This window comes from Phalacrocorax carbo (assembly GCF_963921805.1).
Source record: "Phalacrocorax carbo chromosome W unlocalized genomic scaffold, bPhaCar2.1 SUPER_W_unloc_2, whole genome shotgun sequence".
In the NCBI taxonomy this organism is placed as follows: domain Eukaryota; kingdom Metazoa; phylum Chordata; class Aves; order Suliformes; family Phalacrocoracidae; genus Phalacrocorax; species Phalacrocorax carbo.
Genome location: NW_026990253.1, coordinates 53,982 through 73,351, shown reverse-complemented (window position 1 = coordinate 73,351; position 19,370 = coordinate 53,982). Strand labels below are relative to the sequence as shown.

The 19,370-nt window shown below is 46.9% G+C and overlaps 1 protein-coding gene across 1 annotated transcript in view; it reads left to right on the top strand.

Moving 5' to 3' along the window:
• Positions 1-19,370, top strand: part of LOC135310846 (probable global transcription activator SNF2L2) — a 192,823-nt gene that overhangs the window by 122,830 nt on the left and 50,623 nt on the right. The window contains exons 23-24 of the mRNA XM_064439901.1: positions 15,157-15,323; positions 16,153-16,316. Coding sequence (XP_064295971.1) covers positions 15,157-15,323; positions 16,153-16,316 — 331 coding nt within the window. The remainder of the gene's footprint in view (positions 1-15,156; positions 15,324-16,152; positions 16,317-19,370) is intronic.

Here is a 19,370-nt window from a genome sequence, read left to right as displayed (position 1 = left end):
AGCTACGGTGCCATTCTGTATTTCCTCCATAAAAAACTCCTCAGAGGAGGAGGTATAATTGCTAATTGCCTCCATGAGGTGGTAGCTGTAGTACAGTAACGGCTTCCATGCAAAACCTAAATAACTGATAACAGTCAAGGCCAGTGTTTTAATAACAAGTCTCCTAGGCAAAATATCTCTAATCACTGCAGAGCACAGCCAGCTGACAGAACCAACAGCAAGTTTTAACATGTACTTTACAATCAGCATGGTAAAGACTGGACAAGCTAATACTGCGAGCAGATTAATCAATGCTGTGACCAGCAACTGTTATTATCTCAAACCCTTCTCGCCCCACGTTGGGCGCCAAAAATAGACTGTCGTGGTTCAGCCTCAGCTGGCAACTGAACACCACGCAGCCGCTCGCTCACCCCCCCCCCCACCCCTGTGGGATGGGGAAGAGAATCGGACGAGCAAAAGAACTTGTGGGTTGAGATAAGCACAGTTTAATAACTACAATAGAATGATGATGATAAATGATTATGATAATAATGACAGTAATGTTAATATAATAAAAGGGAAAAGGAAGGAAAGGGAAAACAGGGAACAAAACCGCAGAAACACGAACGATACAACCGCTCACCACCCGCCGACCGACGCTGCCCGTCCCCGAGCCCCGATTGCTCCCTCCCTCCCCCGGCCAGCCCCTCCCAGGTAGCATACTGGGCATGACGTTACATGATATGGAAAATCCCTTTGGTCAGTTTGAATCCACTCTCTTAGCTGTGCCCCCTCCCCTCCCGGCTTCTTGTGCACCCAGCAGAGCATGGGAGGCTAGACATGTCCTTGACTAGTATCAGCGCTGCCCAGCAACAGCCTAAACATCTGTGTGTTATCTCAACAGGTTTTTTTCCATGCTAATTTCAAAGCACAGCACTATACCAGCTAGAGTGAAGAAAATTAACTCTATCCCAGCTGAAACCATGACATTAGGGTAGCATTCACAGACCAAGAAAGAGACTGGTTCTTTCCTGTGTAAGTAAAATATAAACAAACATCCATTGACAAAGAACCCAATAGCTCAAGCTCTTGTGGCTCAAGATTAGTTTGAGGGCGATGGACTGCCCAACCGTCCCAATTATTCACACAGTTCTGGGGAGTATCACAAAGGCTCCCTAAGTGTGGTGTATTTTGTAGTATCACTAGCGTCCAATTATCAACTGGCACTCCAACCAAACAGGTGGAGAAGGGATTTCCTGGTGATGACAATGATAGGCAGATGGAATCTTGGCCTATTAGATTTGCCAGGGTAACCCATACATTCTGTTTGGGCTGGGGCGGTATGTATATGCCCTCGGTGATTCTTATCACGATACTTATGATGACTAATGGGAGTACTCTCGTGTACATTTTTTCTTTGTCTTTTCCCAGTGCCTTGGTGTTACTTCCCATATTTCAGGTATATCGTCTAGAACCCTCTACCTCGTGGCCTGTGATGATTAAAGCCTTATGTGTCTGTAAGTGGTGATAGTAGCAACTGTCACACCACCTCCTAGCTCGATGGGTTTTTACCCACCTGCGCTATTAACAGTTATGACATTCTCTTAGTGCCCAGGGTCGGCACTTATTGCATCGGGGACACTATCCGTATCCTGTCTACCTCTACCGGTGTAGTCATACGTCTTCACCGTCTACTTCGCAGATTTCGTTCTTCTGTTCACTAGGCATAGCCTTTACCCACCTACTGGGTATCCACCTCAGACCTGTGGGGGTAAGCACACACATGTAACCTCGACCAAAATACTTGACTTCTACAGGCCCTTGCCATAGACCAGTGGAAGGGTCTCGATACTTCACCATTACTGCCTGTCTTGACTCTTTCCTATTGTCATTTCCATGCACCCACGCAGGAGGGTTATCGTGTTCTGCAAATATACATAAGTGATTTAATACAAACAAAACTTTTGCACAAACAAAACTTTTGCCATTCCAACACCCTTATCTTCTCCCCCTTTTTCTTTTTGCACTGAGTAAGTGCACCCAAAATGTGAGTAGAACCATGGAGTATGGTGAGATCGATGGGGAGATCGGGGTCCAGGCGGTCTACTGCTCTCTGGACGATCTCGGAGCTAAGACGTTGTATCATAGTGTGTTGTTCAGCAGTCGGTCGGACCGGCGCGGCAGGGTCAGTGCCCTTTAACATTGGGCGAAAAACTGAGAGTCACTGATGCGCCACCCAAGGTATTTCCATACCGGTGAACGTTGAACCTTCTCTGCTGCTATTACTAGGTCGTGTAGCTGGAGCTGTTGCTGTAAATATAATTCTTGCTGTGCTGAGAAAGGTTGTACTTGCGCAAACAAGATGTCATCCATGTAAGGGTAAATTATAGTGTCCGGCCATTGCTGCCTCACTTCTTTCAATGCAGCATCTACGAAGAGTTGACACAGAGTAGGGCTATTCTTCATGCCTTGTGGCAATACTGTCCATTCGAAGCGTAAGTCAGGACCCTCTCTGTTGATTGCCGGTAATGTAAATGCAAACCGCTGGGTATCCTGAGGATGCAGCTTTGTAGTAAAAAAGCAGTCCTTTAAGTCGATAATTAGTAAATGCCAGCCAGTTGGTAGCATGGCTGGATTTGGAAGGCTAGGCTGTAAAGCCCCCATCGCTTGCATTTGCTGATTTACTGCCCGTAGATCATGTAACAGCCTGTATTTCCCTGACTTTTTCTGGATAACAAAAATAGGGGTGTTCCAGGGGCATGTCGAAGGTCGGAGATGTCCTTGATCTAATTGTTCTTTTATTAATATACGGGCTTGTTGTAGACTTTCCCGTTTGAGCGGTCACTGCCCGACCCATACTGGCTCTTCTGTGAGCCATGTCAGTGGGATTGGGAAAGTCCATGTGGCAGTGACCCTTTTTGGTTACTGTTGAGAGTTTTTGGCTGGACCCAATGGGGCGAGAGCGGCACAAACTTGTTGCTGAACGTGTACCATTCCCTGCCCAACTTCCCTCAATGCTTCAACTAACATAGCTCGGGGGCCGGTAGGTACCCGACTCATGCGCTCAAGCATCACCTCAATGCATGCATCTAGGGGAAGTGTAATTAAAATGCTTTTAGTAGCATGGTTGGAGTTTTCCATAACACATTGATGCAGCAATGGGCCCTTCATAAAAATTTTCCAGTCAAGAGGATTATGGTGTGCTAATAAATTTTGATTGTTAGCAGGGTCCGGTTGATAGATGACAGGGAAAGCCTGAGCTAACAAATCGGCGGTCTCTAGGTCCCCGTTCTTTAATGCCTCTAACCGGATTTTTCGCCAGTCAACCTGGCTACGCACAGCAGGCACAGAACGGTGACTAGACGTGCTCGGCTTATTTTCCTCCACCGGAGAGACTACATCACATAAATTTTCAATATCTTCACCTCCCTTTCCCAAGCTTATTCCTCCTCCGCTAGTTTCTACAGATGTAGATTTATCAGGGGAGGGAGAGGGGGGGATAAGGGGCTTTCGAGGTACGACAACTGGGATCCCCGAGAAGGGAGGTGAGAGATTGTCTAAGCCAATTCCAATCTTTCCAGCATTGGGGTCACAGTTGTCTAGCCGATCAGAGGCGGCTGTTGCTAATCTTTTTTCAGTTTTATATTTTTTCATACAGTTAATCACTTCCCGCCAAGGTTTCATTAACTTTTTCGCTGTCTTATCGTCATCTATCACCCAATCCCACAAACAATCACCATAGGCTCTCCCCTCCTCTACTTCAAAAATCGACTCCGGTTCTTTAAAAAACCCTTTCGCTTTACCCACTGCAACTAATCCTGACAAGTCTTTTAACTGACTTACTCCCCGCTTTTCTAAAAAGCGCTTTAATAATTCGAAAGCTACCTCGACCTCCATCGCCCGATGTGAGGAAAATCAGCGTCTTTGTACGGCTCTCGCTCCCGGGTTAGCTTCAACTGCGGAAAGCGGATTCCCTCTTGAATCCCGAGGTTGGATCCAGGCCGGAGGGTCGGGACGTATCAAAAATGATGCATAAATCGACTCCTCTTTGCCCCCTGGCCGCTGTCTGCCAGTGCATCTCCGTCTCTCACTGCTGTATCCGAAATAGTCCTTTTCAGGTGTGGGTTACTAAAGTGTCCCTTCTCGCATCCCCAGCTTATCAGCAACGGTAGTTCTTTGCGTAGATCTATACCCTTAATGCTACGCCTTTCTAAGAGGGATGTAAAGAAATCATATGCTGCTTGCCTCTCCATTGTGCTCGTCGGCGCCGTTGCAGCTCCCAAGGTCTCGGCAGCACGTATCGGCTGAGCCCACCTATGTGGTCGCCCAGGGCACGCAGACTGAGCCCACCTATGTGGTCGCCCAGGGTACGCAGACCAGCTGCGCTGTCTGTTTTGCCGTCCCTCTGCTTGCAGGACCCGAACCCTACGCTGGACCGTCCGTGGTATCACATCGGGGTCACCATTTGACGGAAAACCAGCGGAAGACAGGCACCATCCGATGATGATCATCAAGTCTCGTTTATTGGCAATCAGCAAACATCTTTTATACCGTTCGTTAATTAGCACATACATATTGCAAAAGCGCAGCTCATCCTTGGCTGGGAGGTAAATGCCAACTCCTCCCATGCTTCTCTCTTGTGTTCAGCCTTGCAATTAGCAGTTACTTGTTTCTCACATTCTTTTACCGATCAGCAACAGCTGGGCTCACACTCCTTTGTAAAACACCAGCTGGCCTCACATTCTTCTGTTGACCAACAGCTGGGCCCAAGGTCGCTTCTGACCTGGAGCCTGTTTTTCTACTTCAATGCCCTCTTTCTGCTAGCCATTCCCGGGCTAGAGTTTCCCACAAAGGTTCCGTGCTTTTTATTTATTTTTTTTTTATTTTTATACCTGCCCACTTTGCTATACGCTCTACGGGAACTCTCCATCACCACTTGCAGCTCCCTGCCCCTCCTCCAGGAGCTATCCGGACAGTGAATATCCCGGGCATCTCTATCCTTACTCCATCGAGGCTACAATCTCTGGCTATCAGCTGCCAGTTAGGTAACTCAACTGACTGTCGCTGGGGCGCACCCTTCGTTAAGAGTCCTGTCTGCCGCCGAGTTACTTCCCCTAGTGCACGCATAGCCTGCTGCAGCTGCCACAGCACATCCTCCGCGGACCCCTCCGGAGCTGCAGCGCTCCGGACCTCCCCATTTGGCAGTCTCTCTCTTCCCTCACTCTGACTGGTCCTCCGAGTCCCTGCTGCCTTATGCCTCTTTTTTGCGCGCTGCAGACAATCTGCTCCATCTTCCCACATGTGGACATCGGTTTCTCTCCCAACTTCTGATTCGCTGCTACTCGAGCTTGATCTATACCCACCCTGTCCTCTCCTCCAGGCACCCCAATCCCCCTCCTCGTCCGACTCCCATCTCAAGGGTTGCCCCGGGAGCCAGTCTCGAGGGTCGGGCAGAGGGCAGCGCCGCCACCAGTGCTGATCATCCTCCTCCTTCCGCTCCGTCACTCCCGCTGCATCCGCCGCCATGTCCCCCTCCCCGCGCGCAAGTACCTGCGCCTGTGCCAAATCGTCCCAGGGGTATGCAGGGGGGCATTCCAAAGGTCCTGCTGGCTCAACAGGCAACACCGCCGCTTCCCAATCCACCTCTTTGGGAGCCTCAGACTGAGTAGCTGGCCAGGCTACTCCGTCCGAACTCCCCGCTTCTTCCCCATCCCCCGCGATGCTTGCCCCTGTCTGCGTCCCCACTGCCCATCCTGGGTCTATTTCTGGGCTACTGTCACCTGTAGCACCGTGCAGGCACAGCCGCGCCTGCCGCCACGCGTCCTGATCATCCCGAGCTTTCAATAGTAATCGGTGTATCTTTCCCCAGAGCTGTATGTACTGGGGTTTTCCCATCATAGCCCTTTCGGCTAACTCCTTCTTCATTCTCACCCAATTATCTTTATTAAATATGTCTGCGGGACTCCGTATGAGCCCCTGCGTAATCATCCATTGGATGGCCTTTGAGGTAGGCGCCTTCGAAATCGAAGTTCCATATTCCTTCCCCAATCCCTTCAGTACCTTTATGACTGATTCCATGGCGCGCCCGCCGTCCTCCGGCTCCCCGTCCCACCCCTGCGTGCCTCAAGCTATCATTTCCCCCGGCGAACTTGCCATGTCGCCCCGCCGATCACGTCGGGGTCACCACTTGTTGCTGTACACTTCTATGGGAGAACTTATCTTGGGCCGCATATCTCCGGGACACAGGGCTCTACCCACCCTGGGGACAGTGATGCACAGACATCAATATGATGGATACAAAATGTCCGTTTATTTAACTGCGTCACACGCTTATATAGCTCTTGCACTTCCTGTTCCTGCCACTCCTATGGGGAGGAGTCTATCTTTCCGTCACAGCCCGTGATTTTCCAGTCGCCGATCCCTGTCTATTCCCCTACACCCTATAAAGTAAAGGGAAGTAAGTGGAGCAAGAGGCCCCCTTGGCTCAACCGTGAGCTCCTGGGTCTACTCATATCCAAAAGAGAAGCATACCAGAGATGGAGAAGTGGAGGATTATCTGTTGAGAGATACAAGGGCATTGCCAGAGAGTGCAGAGATGCAATTAGAAAAGCAAAAGCCCAGCTTGAGTTGAAACTGTCTGTAGATGTCAAAAATAACAAGAAAGGGTTCTTCAGACATGTCAACCACAAGCAGAAAAAGGGAAACATAGGCCCACTGTTAAACAGAAAAGGAGAGTCAGTCACCAACGATGCGGAAAAGGCAGAGGTCCTCAACACCTTCTTCACCTCTGTCTTTGCCAACACTGTTGGGTCCCAGGCTTTAGGAACGAAGTTCCTGGTTGATCCAAACATAGACCCAGCATCAGTGAATTATTACAGGAGCTTGACCCCTACAAATCGGTGGGCCCTGACGCCATCCACCCGAGGGTGTTGAGAGAGATGGCTGATGTCATTGTGAGTCCACTCTCCATAATCTTTGAGAAGTCATGGAGAATGGGGGATGTCCCAGAGGACTTGAGGAAAGGCAAATCTTACCCCTATCTACAAGAAGGGCTCGAGGGAGGATCCGGGTAACTATAGGCCCATCAGCCTTACTTCAATCCCTGGGAAAGTTATGGAACAAATCCTCCTGAGGGCCATCACAAGTCAAATGAAGCACATGACTGGGAAAAGCCAACATGGCTTCACTAAAGGCAGATTGTGCTTGACAAACCTGGTGGCCTTCTATGACAAAGTGACTTGCCTGGTTGACATGGGGCGGGCGGAGGACATTGTCTACCTAGACTTCTCCAAGGCCTTTGATACGGTCCCCCGCGGCTTCTTCCTGGAGAAATTAATGCGATATGGCCTAGACAAATGGTCTGTGCAGTGGGTGGGGAACTGGCTGACAGGCCGCACCCAAAGGGTGGTGGTAAATAGCTCTTTCTCAAACTGGCAACCTGTCACTAGTGGAGTCCCCCAGGGATCGATATTGGGCCCAATGTTATTCAATATCTTTATAAGTGATCTGGATAATGGCATCAAGTGTAGCCTGATGAAGTTTGCAGCTGACACCAAGTTAAGTGGGGAAGTAGACACTCCAGGAGGGAGAGCCGCTCTGCAGGGAGATCTGGATAGGCTGGAGGAGTGGGCCAGCAAGAACCTTATGAAGTTCAACAAGGAGAAGTGTAAGGTCTTGCACCTGGGAAAACATAATCTGGGAGTGCAGCACAGAGTGGGATCCACCTGGCTGGGGAGCAGCTCTGTGGAAAGGGACCTGGGGGTCCTGGTGGACAGGAAGCTCAACATGAGCGAACAGTGTGCTGCTGCGGCCAAGAAGGCCAATAGGATGCTGGTTTGCATCAAAAAGGGTATCACCAGCAGAGAGAAAGAAGTCATTATCCCACTCTACTCAGCGCTTGTCAGGCCACACCTGGAGTACTGTGTACAGTTCTGGTCCCTACTATACAAAAAAAGATGTGGACAGGCTGGAAGGGGTCCAGAGAAGGGCCACTAAGATGATCAAAGGACTGTGGGAAGTCTGTCATATGAGGATAGGCTGGGAGAACTAGGTTTGTTCAGCCTTGAGAAAATGAGGCTTAAAGGGGCTCTCATCACCATGTACCAGTACTTAAGGGGTAGCTACAAAGAAGATGGAGACTCCCTTTTTACACGGAGTCACATGGAGAGGACAAGGGGGAATGGGCACAAATTGCTCTTGGGGAGATTCCGATTGGACACGAGAGGGAAATTTTTCACAGTGAGGACAGTCAACCATTGGAATAATCTCCCCAGGGAAGTGGTTGACTCCGCTACAGTGGACACCTTTAAGAGTCATCTGGACAGGGTGCTGGGCCATCTTGTCTAGACTGTGCTCTTCCTAGAAAGGTTGGACAAGATGATCCCTGAGGTCCCTTCCAACCTGTGATTCTGTGTGATTCTGTGATCACCTTTCCGGGGATGGAGGTGAGGCTGACTGGCCTATAGTTTCCCCGGTCCTCCTTCTTGCCCTTTTTGAAGATTGGGGTGACATTTGCTGTCCCCCAGTCCTCGGGCACCTCTCCTGTCCTCCATGACCTTTCAAAGATGATTGAGAGTGGCTCAGTAAGAACATCCGCCAGCTCCCTCAGCACTCGCGGGTGCATCCCATCGGGGCCCATGGATTTGCGAGGATCCAGTTTGCCTAGGTGATCTCTGACCCAGTCCTCCTCAACCAAGGGGAAGTCCTCCTTTTTCCAGATTTTCTCTCTCTTCTCTAGGGGCTGAGATGCCTGAGGGCCAGCCTTAGCAGTGAAGACTGTAGCAAAGAAGGCATTAAGTAACTCCGCCTTCTCTGCATCCTGCATCACCAGGGCCCCTACCTTGTTCAGCAGTGGGCCCGCTGTATCCCCAGTCTTCCTTTTACTGCTGATGTATTTAAAGAAGCCCTTCTTGTTATCCTTGCCATCCCTTACCAGATTTCGTTCCAAGTGGGCCTTGGCCTTCCTCATCACATCTCTGCACACCCTGACAACATTCCTATATTCCTCCCAAGTGGCCAGTCCCTTTTTCCACATACTGTGAATCTCCCTCTTCCATTTGAGTTTCTCTAGAAGCTCTTTGCTCATCCATGTGGGTCTCCTGGCTCCTCTGCCTGACCTCTTCCTCCTAGGGATGCACCGATCTTGAGCTCGGATTAAGTGGCCCTTGAATACTGACCATCTCTCTTGGACCCCCCTGCCTTCCAGAGCCCTAGCCCATGGGATTCCTCCTAGCAGGTCTTTGAAGAGGCCAAAGTTGGCCCTCTTGAAGTCCAGGGTCATAATCCTACTTGTCGCCCTGCTTCTACCATGCAGGAAGCTGAACTCCACCATCTCATGGTCACTACAGCCAAGGCTACCCCCAACTCTCACATCCTCAACCAGCCCTTCCTTTTTCGTTAGTATAAGGTCCAGCAGCACATCTCGCCTCATTGGCCCCTCCACCACCTCCATCAAAAAGTTATCCTCAATGCTCTGCAGGAACCTTCTGGATCGTGCATGGCTCACCATGTTGCTTTTCCAGCAAATATCAGGGTGGTTGAAGTCCCCCACAAGAACCAGGGCCTGCGATTGTGAGGCTACTTCCAGCTGTCTGTAGAAGGCTTCATCAACTTCCTCTTCCTGATCAGGTGGCCTGTAGGAAACTCCCACAACAGTGTTGCCCATATTTGGCTGTCCCTTAATTTTTACCCACAAGCTCTCGACTTGTTCTTCCTCTACTCCTAGGCAGAGCTCAATGCATTCCAGCTGCTCCCTCGCATAAAGAGCAACTCCCCCACCTCGCCTTGCTGGTCTGTCTTTTCTGAAAAGCCTGTAGCCATCCATGACCACATTCCAGTCATGTGAGCTATCCCACCATGTCTCTGTAATTGCAGTCAGATTATGGCTCTCCAATCGCACACAGACCTCTAGTTCCTCCTGTTTATTCCCCATGCTGCGTGTGTTGGTGTATAGGCATTTCAGAAAGGTACTTGAGCATGCAGGTTTCCCCGGAGGGGTGCACGAGGACCCACTATAGCCATGCACACCCTTGAGGTGGTTGGTCTCCTGGTTGTCATCTTGTAAGGTAGCTAAGGCACCTTTGTCACTGCTCTGCTTGGCTTGGCTTATTCCCCCATTGGATGTGATGGCATTAGCATTGCCATTTTTGCCCCACCCCCCCGAGACCCTCAGTTTAAAGCCCTCCTCACCAAGTTTGCCAGCCTGCTGCCAAAGATTCCCTTGCCCCTTCTAGACAGGTGGAGTCCATCCCTCCCTAGCAGGCTATGGTTTCTGAAGAATGTCCCATTGTCATAAAAGCCAAAACCCTTAAGTCAGCACCAGTCACGTAGTCAAGAGTTGTTTTGCATTATTCGCCTAGTTCTAGTTGTCCTTTTTTCTCCAATGGGTAAGATGGAGGAGAAGATAACTTGGGCACCAATATTTTTCACTTGCTCCCCAAGGGCTTTATAGTCTTCTGCCCAGGCTCTGGCTTTCAGCATCGTTTGTGCCAACATGGAAGAGTAACAGCGGATAGTAATCTGTCCTCTTGACAAGTTGTGGCACCCTCTCAGTGATGTCTCGGATCTTAGCTCCCTGATATCTGCTGGAAGCACAAGACAGTAGGGCATAAGCAACCCAGGAGGTTTATGGAGTGTTTTGGTGATCACTTCCTGACACAAGTGATCAAGGAGCCAATGGGGGGAGGCACTCTGCTGGACTTGAATACCTCCAAATAAGGAAGGACTGGTTGGTGCAGTCTTGACTGTAGTGACCATGAGATGGTGGAGTTTTGGATCCTGAAAGGAGGGAACAAGGGAAGTAGCAGGATCATAACCCTAGGCTTCAGGAAAGCAGACGTTGGATTTTTCAGGGATCTGCTTGGAAGAATCCCATGGGAGACAGTCCTAGAAAGCAGAGGGGGTCCAGAAGAGCCAGTTGATATTCAGGGATTACCTTCTCCCAGCTCAAGAATGGACCATCCCAACATGCAGCAAGTCGAGCACAGGTGGCAGGAAGTATGGGTGCACAAGGAGCTCCTGAGTAAATTCAAACATAAAAAGGAAACATACAGGAGGTGGAAGCAGGAACAGGTGACCCAGGAGGAATATAGAGACGCTGTCCGAGCATACAGGGATGCAGTTAGGAAAGCCCATCTAGATTTGAATCTGGAGAGGGATGGGAGGGGCAACAAGAAAGGCTTCTGCAGTGTCATGGTTTTAGCTGGGATAGAGTTAATTTTCTTCACTCTAGCTGGCATAGTGCTCTGCTTTGGACTTAGCATGAAAACAATGTTGAGATAACACACAGATGTTTGGGCTGTTGCTGGGTAGCACTTGTACTAGTCAAGGGCATTTCTAGCTTCCCATGCTCTGCTGGGTGCACAAGAAGCCGGGAGGGGAGGGGGCACAGCTAAGAGAGCGGATTCAAACCGGCCAAAGGGATATTCCATATCATGTAACGTCATGCCCAGTATGTTAACTGGGAGGAGGTGGCTGGGAGAGGCAGGCAGCAATTGCGGCTCAGGGACCAGCAGCGTCAGTCGGCGGGTGGTAAGCGGCTGTACCGTTCGTGTTTCTGTGTTTTTTTTTTTCTTTTTTTCCTTCCTTTTCCATTGTATTATATTAACATTGTCATTATTATCATAATCATTATTATAATAATTATTTTATTGTAATCAATAAACTGTGCTTATCTCAACCCACAAGTTCGTTTGCTCTTCCGATTCTCTTCCCCATCCCACAGGGGTGGGGGGGGAGTGAGCGAGCGGCTGCGTGGTGTTTAGTTACCAGCTGAGGCTGACCCACGACATGCAGGTACATCAACAGCAAAAAGCATGAAGTCCAGCTGGAGGCCAGTCATTAGTGGTATCCCCCAGGGGTCAATACTGGGGCCCATACTGTTTAACCTCTTATTTTCTGACCTGGATCTTGGGACAAAGTGCACTCTCAGCAAGTCTGCAGATGATAGAGAACTGGGAGGAGTGGCTGATACACCAGGTGGTTGTGCTGACATTCAGAGGGACCTCAACAGGATGGAGAAATAGGCAGTTCAACAAAGGGAAATGCCATGTCCTGCACCTGGTATGGAATAAACCCATGCACCAGTACAGGTTGGGGGCTGACCAGCTGGAAAGCAGCTCTGCAGAAAAGGACCTGAGGGTCCTGGTAGACAAGAATCTGACCATGAGCCACCAATGCACTCTCATGGCAAAAAGGGATCCTGGGCTGCACTAGGAAGAGCATTGCCAGCAGGTCGAGGTGGGAGATCCTTCTCCTCTACTCAGCGCTGCTGAGGCTGCATCTCAAGTACTGTATCCAGTTCTGGGCTCCCTGGTACAAGACAGACACAGGGATACTGGATTGAGTCCAGCAAAGGGCCACAAAGACAACTAAGGGTTTGGAGCATCATGGAATAACTGGAATTACTATTTAGATCAGGTCAGAACAGAAGCAGGTTATTACTATAGCTATAGGAGAGAACACAGAGCAGCAGTGAGAGACTCTGCTGATATGAACCCTGTGCAAATGGAGCAGTTACAGAGTTTATATACCTTATAGGTTATACAACCAGGTTCTTCACCAAAACTGTCAGATAAGCAGGATATGGTAAATATCAACAGCGATGGGAATTCTTTAGATAAGGAGGGTCTAGACAGTATATTCTTTTACAAATAATTCACTCTTATGTTAATGGAATCTTGCTGACTGTTGAAACCATTAGCTGCAAATGTTTCTTAAGTAGTGAGGCCTGCAAAGGCCTTGTGAGGCATTAACTATTTTGATTCCACAAGAGCATCTGTCATATGAGGAGAAGCTTAGAGCTGGGACTGTTTAGCTTGGAGAAGAGATGGCTAGGGGGAAACCTTAGCAAAATGTCTAAATACCTCGTAGGAGGAATAAAGAAGATGGAGCCAGACTGTTCTTAGTGACACCCAGTGGAAGGACGAGAGATACTGCCTCATTCCACATCTACTATGTCCATTTCAAGGATCAGTCATTAGGGTCTGCACATGGCAATGATCTCATTTAGAAGTTACAGAAGATATTTCAGGCTTAACAGAAAGTTTTGATATTTTTTCTCATTCTGTACAAGAAGGCAGTGTGTTTTTTCCCTATCCTAAAATCCAAGTGCATATATCATCCTAAATTATTTATAACACTTGACTCCATCATTCCATGTCTTCAAGCTCAAGACTGTTTACAGATTTCCACCTGTTGGATTCATACTTTCACATTAGGACTCTCTCCTTCCCTCATTGAAAAAGATATTTCAGATTCTCAATGAAACCTAGGTGGTAACAAGGACGCTTTGCCCAGGGACCTTCCCCACTATCAGAAAGTTCTCAGAGTGCCATGATGTAATGGAAGGGTATTTAAGAGCACGGAAGACTATTCATGTCCAGATGACTTGGCGATCAGGGGCATATCCCAGCAGGCAACCACAGCAACCCTGTGATATATCTCATCTTCTCATCAGTTTTTCATTAGCATGGACTTCAGTTTGGGAGGGACCTGAAGGAAAATCCTGGTTCCTTTGTCCTCCATGCCCTTTTATAGGAGGACAGAGAGGCACAGGATCCATACCCAAACCAAAATATGCTGGTATTAAGTGTTATGTGAAGCTTTTCTGCCCTTCTGTCTGTCTCAGGAAAATAGGGAAAGATGATTATCACACTGCATGTCAATATACTGAATAATAAATCCTGTCTTCATGCAGACAAATCAATGCCTACTTGCCTGCCTTCCCTCCTGCCTATCCTTCCTGCCTCCCTCCCTGCCTCCCTCCCTCCCTTCAGTTTTTTATAAACAACAAAGACACTATCCACTACCACTGCCGTGGTAAACCTTTATATGGTAAAACTTTATAAACCTTTTATTTACAAACAACAAAAACACTATGCACTACCACTACCGTGGACTTCCGGAGGGCAGACTTTGGCCTGTTCAGGGAGAGTCCCTTGGGAGGAAGTCCTGAAGGGCAAAGGAGCGGTCTTAATGATTCTATGATTCTACTGTCTGAAATTTATTGTGGAGATTCTTTAGGGATTTCAGCAGGGGGTTTCATTTCTCTCACTCTCTCTCTTTTCTACTCTTCCTTTTTAATTTATTCCAAATTAAAGTTATGTTAGCACTTTTTCCATTGCTTAGATTAAAAAATTAAATAGATTTAAATTTGTTCTCAATACTTCTGTCCAACTGGCTAGAAATGGTTTCTGTCTTGCTCTGAGCAAGGTTGTGTGTATCCTCCACGTGGCTCCCTTTCTGTTTAAGTGTCAGCAGTGTCTTTTCTTCTTTATTAGTATACGAGACCATCTGTCTCTCAAATAGTTTGGCCTTTTGCATAGCAATTATATATCTATACATCTGAGAAGGCCTTGTATCTTGTGGACTGAGTATACAGTTCCTAATGATGGATTATATTTTAAGGCTACAGATTTAGACTTAGAGGAGAGTTATGTGTAATTTGATTTTCTAAACTATATGGTTGTCCTACTCATTTAGCCACCTTTGTTATTCTCTTTCTGATTTTTGGCTTAAGCATCTTTGCATACAAACCTAGTGCTCAGTCTGTTTGCACAGAAGATTAGTAATCAGAGCAAATATAGTTCAGGACAGTTATAATTGTATACAATAAAAGAATATGTCCACTATCAAGCTTTTCACATTGTTTCTGTATATAAACCAGTCTGGTCTGGACTCCTTTGCTTTCACATGCACAGTAGTGAGTGGAAAAGTAATCAATTCTAACATTAACTTACTTAATGAACGTAACTTGTGGCTCCAGTAGATGCTGATTGAAAGCAGACCCTGTGGGAGAGCATCTAACCCAATAAAATGCTTATGTACTTCAGAAATAATGCTTATTTTGAGAAATCGTGGGGAAAAAAAAATACTGGGCTCATAAAGGAAGATATTTGATGTGCTTGAGAGTTCACAGAATTCTTATATTTGGGGGAAGGAACCCTTTCCTAACAAATAAATACATAGATGCAATTCACGTGGGTTTTTTTTCTTATTTCAATCAACATCATAAACAGATTTAAAGAGAGAAAAGTGCTATCAGTTTTGTTTTCCTCTGAGTAAAGGAATCTATCTATAATCATCATATGACACAATTGTAATTAGACTGCATTATTAAAAACTCTTCTAAAAGCAAGTTTGTCATGGCGTTTATTGTTTTTTTTTCCTCTTAAACAGAGCTGAGCTTTATCGGGCTTCGGGGAAGTTTGAACTACTTGATCGTATTTTACCTAAGTTGCAAGCCACTAACCATCGTGTGCTTCTTTTCTGTCAAATGACATCACTCATGACCATTATGGAGGACTATTTTGCATTTCGAAATTTCCTTTACTTACGTCTTGACGGTAAGCTGAATGAAAATAAATTTGGCAGTGTTTTTCTGGTTCAGCAATTTGACTATGTAGTAGAAAAACTTCCTCCGTTGTACTATATGCATATGGACATCCGAATAAAAATATCAAACTTCTGTCTGTCTTCAGCTGCAGGCAGAGATGTAAAAAGGTAAAACAAGCAGAGGGTCAGTCCAAGTTGATCGGTAAAAACTGATTGTCAAAGTACAGGAAATTCACTTTGTTGCCAATGTGTACAGTGCTTAGTTGTTACTTAGAGCTTTGTGTAGGCCTTTTACCATGGACGAATCCTCTGTTTTCTCTCCCTCCCCTATCGTCACCATTGTGTTTTGAATGTGATCTTTTAAGAATTTTTGTTCCCTTGATATTAATCTTGATGTTTAATGCCAATAGTGAAACGTTAATAAATCTGTGTTTGTGTACACATATAGTTTTTAAAATATTTAGATTCTGCGAGTGCTCATAAAGCCTTAATCAAAACTGAAGCTCCACATTGCGTGTGTATATCATCTATTGAAACCTGTCGGTCATAAAATGTTGTCAAATAGTTGCATCTTTTCAAAGTCCCCTTTTGAAATGTCAAGCCTACTTAAAATAAAAGTTTGGGAACCCTCCTCCCAAGTGCTATAGACAGTTGGCTGAAACATCCATGGTTAGTGTTTGCGTCTATATTATAGAAAATATAGCTGAGATGGCAAAGAACAAGTGAGCTAAAATTTCCCTTCCACGTGTGCCTTAAACAACTAAGATTGCTTTTAAATTATTTCAGAAGCAGCTCTTTGTCATGGGGTTACTTTTAATTTCTTTTTTAATTTCTTCTCAGGTACAACAAAATCAGAGGATCGAGCTGCCCTGCTGAAGAAGTTTAATGAACCTGGCTCACAGTACTTCATCTTCTTGCTGAGTACAAGGGCAGGAGGGCTGGGCTTGAACCTCCAGGCTGCTGACACTGTTATAATCTTTGATAGTGATTGGAATCCTCACCAGGTTATTTTTATTTAATTATCTTTATTGTAATATGGAAATAATTGTGCTTTTTTAGGCTTTGTGTTTTAATTTGGGAAGACTGACAGTGAAATGAAAGTATATCATAAAATGCTGCTTTGAGAAGAATTGGTAAGGCAAACTTCTACAGTCAAGTGGTGTTTTGTTTTAAATTGGTAAAGTGATACTGTGTCTGTGTATACAGTTTTTCTGAGTGTCAGGGAATCCTCAAAGTTAGAGTCTTACAGTCTACATTTTCTGTTTCATTGGTATAACTTTGTTCACCCTTTAATCATAAGGCACTAATAAATGGCTCTCCATGCAAAGTTAAAAGCTCATGCAGCAGATGAAATAATTTCTAAGATTACTAATGCATTTAAGATTCTCAGGAATAGTGATTTGCTTTAGATACACAGGTCTATAGCTAGATTATATTATATATATATCTCTCTCCAGCTATATTTTTGCCTCTGTTCTTGTAGCTGGACTAGAGTCTATACTGGGTCTGGCTGGGATGGAGTTAATTTTCTTCATAGCAGCCCATATGGTGCTGTATTTTGGATTTGTGACCAAAACGGTGTTGATAGTGCATGCACCAGTGTTTTGGCTGTTGCCGAACAGTGCTTGCACAGCCGCAAAGCTTTTGCTTTTTCCTACTCTGCCCCACCACCGAGTAGACTGGGGGTGAGCAAGAAGCTGGGAGGGGACACAGCCGGGACAGCTGGGAGGGGACACAGCCCAGACTGTCCAAAGGAATATTCCATACCATATGTCATCATGCTCAGCAATAAAAGCTCAAGGAAAGGAGGAGGAAGCGGGAACATTTGTGGTCACAGCATTTCTCTTCCCAAGCAACCATTATGTGTGCTGAGGTCCTGCTTTTCAGGAAGTGGCCGGACATCTGCCTGCCAAAAGGAAATAATAAATAAATTCCTTCTTTTGCTTTACTTGCACGCACAGATTTTGCTTCACCTATTAAACTGTCTTTATTTCGATCAACCATTCTTCTCGCTTTCCTTCTATTTTCTCCCCATCCCACGGGAGAGGAGAGTGAGCGAGTGGCTGTGTGGGTGCTTGGCCGTTGTCCGGGGTCAACCCACCACAGTCCTTTTTGGTGCCCCACATTGTGGTGGGTTGACCTTGGTCATCAGCTAAGCACCCACACAGTCGCTTGCTTACTAGCCCCTTAGTGGAATGGGGGAGAGAATCAGAAGGCCAAAAGGATGAAAAGTCCTGGGTTGAGATAAAGACAGTTTAATAAGTGAAGGAAAGATATAAAAGAGACACTGGAAGAAACAGGCATGCCCAAGACACCAATACCTGGCTCTGGGACTGGTGCCTCTGCCAGAACTTTGGTTTTTATAACCATGGAAGTGTCTTTGAAACACAAGGTATGCTGGGCCCTGACGGGATCCACCTGACCCGATGGGGGAAAAGCATCTTTGCTCGTAAGCTGGCAGGACTGATTGAGAGGGCTTTAAACTAGAATCAGTGGGGGAAGGGGATACCAAGAGGATTGCCGAAGGTAAACCAAGGGTTGGCATGGCATCGCCTGAGGCTGGCAATACTAATGGGAGCATTTACTCTGCTCCAGAGAGCACTCAGGGCCTAGGAGCACATCTGAAATGCCTGTACACCAATGCATGCAGTATGAGACACAAACAGGATGAACTGGAAGTGTTGGTCTGTTCCCAGAGCCATGCTGTCACTGGTATTAGTGAGACTTGGTGGAATGAGTCCCAAGACTGGAGTGCTGGGATGGAGGGATGGAGGCTGTTCAGGAGGGATAGTCAGGGCAGGTGAAGTGGAGGTAGTTGCACTGTATGTGAGAGAGAGGTTTGATTGTACAGCCCTCACAGTTAGGGATGATGTGGTTGAGAGTCCCTGCGTGAGGATTAGGGGGATGGAAAACAAAGCAGATGTCGTCGTGGGTGTCTACTATCAATCGTCCAGCCAGGATGATAGCACTGATGACTTATTCTATAGGCAATCAGGAGAAATCTCTAGATTGGTAGCCCTTGTCCTTATGGGAGATTTCAACTTCCCAGGCATCAGCTGGGAATATCGTACCGCTGTGACAAACAAGCCTAGGAAATTCCTGAAGTTTGTGGACGATAATTTCTTGTCACAAGTACTCAGTGAGCCAACTAGGAAATATGCCCTCCTAGACTTGTTGTTTGTGACTAGAGACGGACTCGTGGGGGATGCGATGGTAGGTGGCTGCCTTGGCCACAGTCATCATGAAACCGTTGAGTGTAAAATTTTCAGTGTAATGAGAAAAAAGGTCAGCAGAGTTGCTACCCTGGATTTCAAGAGAGCAAACTTTAAGCTACTCAGGGAGCTAGTTACCGGTGTCCCCTGGGAATCTGCTTTTGAGGGCTTAGGGGTGCATGAGTGCTGGTCAGCTTTTAAGAATCGCCTTTTAAAAGCACAGGTGCAGGCAATCCCATGGTGTCGCAAGTCAAGCAAGCAGGGCAGAAGAACAGCTTGGCTGAACAGGGAACTCCTCTTGGAACTCGGGTGGAAAAAGAAATTGTATGATCTCTGGAAGTGAGGTCAGGCTTTGCAGGAAGATTACAAAGCCATGGTTCTCATATGCAGGGAGAAGACATGAAAGGCTAAAGCTCAACTAGAATTGAAAGTGGCCAGCGTCGTGTCGGACAACAAGAAAGGCTTTTTTAAGTACGTTAATAGCAAGAGGAGGCCCAAGGAAAACATTGGACTGATACTTGATGAAGGTGGTCACCTGACAAATAGGGATGAAGAAAAAGCAGAGGCATTCAATGCTTTTTTTGCCCCAGTTTTTAATATCAGTGATAGACCTTGGGCTGCCCGGTCCTATGAGTTGGAGGACCATGACTGCAGGAACAGTGACTTTCCATTTGTGGACACTGAAATTGTAAGGGAGCAGTTGTATCAGCTGAATGCTCATAAGTCCATGGGGCCTGAAGGGATTCATCCCAGAGTACTGAAGGAGCTCGCAAACGTTACAGCGTTTGCTACCTCTCGATCATCTACCAAAGGTCTTGGGCGTTTGGGGAGGTCCCCGATGACTGG